General features: G+C 41.0%; 1 protein-coding gene across 1 annotated transcript in view; it reads left to right on the plus strand.

Moving 5' to 3' along the window:
- The window catches only part of LOC116398348 (peroxisomal acyl-coenzyme A oxidase 1-like), a 3,432-nt gene extending 1,947 nt beyond the window's left edge, over positions 1-1,485 (plus strand). Inside the window, exon 3 of the mRNA XM_031874574.1 lies at positions 1,221-1,485. Within this exon, the coding sequence (XP_031730434.1) occupies positions 1,221-1,485 (265 nt within the window). The remainder of the gene's footprint in view (positions 1-1,220) is intronic.
- Positions 1,486-1,816: the final 331 nt, after the last annotated feature.

Genomic DNA, 1,816 nt, shown 5'->3' on the forward strand with positions numbered 1-1,816 from the left:
GAGAGAGAGAGAGAGAGAGAGAGAGAGAGAGAGAGAGAGAGAGAGAGCCTTTGTTTGTCTGTCTGCATGCACACAATGTTCAGAGAAGTGATACAAGTAAATACAAAAAGAACATACTGATAAATTGCCACAACAAGATTAAAAGTAGAATCATGTCGAAAATTTAAAAGTAGTTTCATGCGTGTCCTGACAATTGTGTCCATATGTTACATTTTGTTCGAGCAAGACATGATGAACTGTGGCTAGTTAAGTAGGTGTGCTGTGAATTGTCTGAAATCAATATGCATGATATGCTCAAAAGCCGTTTTAATTTGTCTTCACTGCTTTCCTGCACAACCTCTGTCTTTATCTCTTCCATCGCTTGTTCTTCATCTCAACCATATCAACTCTTACCCACAATCCCTCCTGTGGATTTTTGAAAATACTTAATCCAACATCCTAGGAGTGGGGATCCCTAGGCACCTCACGATTCGATTACAATTCAGAGGGCAACGCAACGATTATAAAACGATCAATTCATCTTGATTCATCAAAATGTTTGCATACATGTTATATTTTCTCACTGACTTTCTGCTATTTAAAATGCTGCATATTTCCCTGCATTGCAAAGGGAACCAACAAGAAAAGCAATAGAATTGGGCCTGAAGCAGCACCCACTGTCTTATTCACAAATGAAATAAAGACTTCTCTTCAAAGAAGAGGCAATGAGCATTCCGCTGTCTTACAAAAATAAAGCCTTCTCTGAAACATGTGGTTAAACTATACATACAGTGATAAAGTGCGCGGCTACAATTACACTAGATTCTGTGGTAACAGATGTCCATGCATAGCGTGTTACGACCATCCTCCCTGCTATCCTCAGTGATTATGACTTTAGTTGCAGAATGAGAGTATCGCTGTGTCCGTAAAAAATGTTGAGATGGATGTTGTATCTCGTTTCCAGAGTGTGCAACATGGCAAGAAAGCTCTGATTCGCAATTACTGTGTCGGGGTGCAAATCCTTGGTAAAAAAAGTTGGAATCTACTTTGGGATTCGCTTCGCTCTTCCCGAGTTGGGTGGAAGCCCCCCCCAACAACATCCTCTCCATTGATCTGCAATAACATGTTTCAAACTTTCCATATTGCTTTCCTCAAAAATCCCCTAAGCATCTCCCTCCTTGCCCTCTCCGCATCACCACCTGCTTCTTTTTTCCGTTTGCCCCTGTCTTGCGTGGCCCTAGCTTTGTGCACCAAGACAGGCCAGATCCCTTGGATCTCCATCTGGGGATGTTCCTGCCCACACTGCTCATCCAGGCCACCCCAGAGCAGATGGACCGTTTCTACATGCTCGCCTGGAACCTAGAGATCATCGGCACCTACGCTCAGACTGAGATGGGCCACGGTAAAATGAACAGCAGTCCAAAATATCAGGCCTGTTTAGGCCAGTCAGACAGGGATTATTTGGTTACTTTATTACTGGCAATAGACCCCAGAATTGTTGCGTAATGACATTGTTTACATGTAGGTGCTACATTTTTAGGATTGTGATAGTTCTCATGCTTTTGTTACATCTAATGTTGACCTTATTTGTACTAGTTTGTATTCATACTAAAATACTTCCACGAATAATGAGGTTTATTGTTTGCGTGACTTGCAGGTGTTTTAACATCTTCTCCATCATATTTTCCTTTTGTGTTGGATAAAAATGAAAATTAACTTGCTGATGAATGCAACCAAAAGTAGGTCAATTAATTTAGATGGTTAAACATATTTATACAAATCTGACCACGTGTGTCAGTTGACCCACTGGACAAGTAAAAAGTTATCACAAGTTTGT

This window comes from Anarrhichthys ocellatus, unplaced genomic scaffold (assembly GCF_004355925.1).
Source record: "Anarrhichthys ocellatus isolate YVR2014 unplaced genomic scaffold, GSC_Weel_1.0 scaffold83, whole genome shotgun sequence".
Lineage (NCBI taxonomy): Eukaryota > Metazoa > Chordata > Actinopteri > Perciformes > Anarhichadidae > Anarrhichthys > Anarrhichthys ocellatus.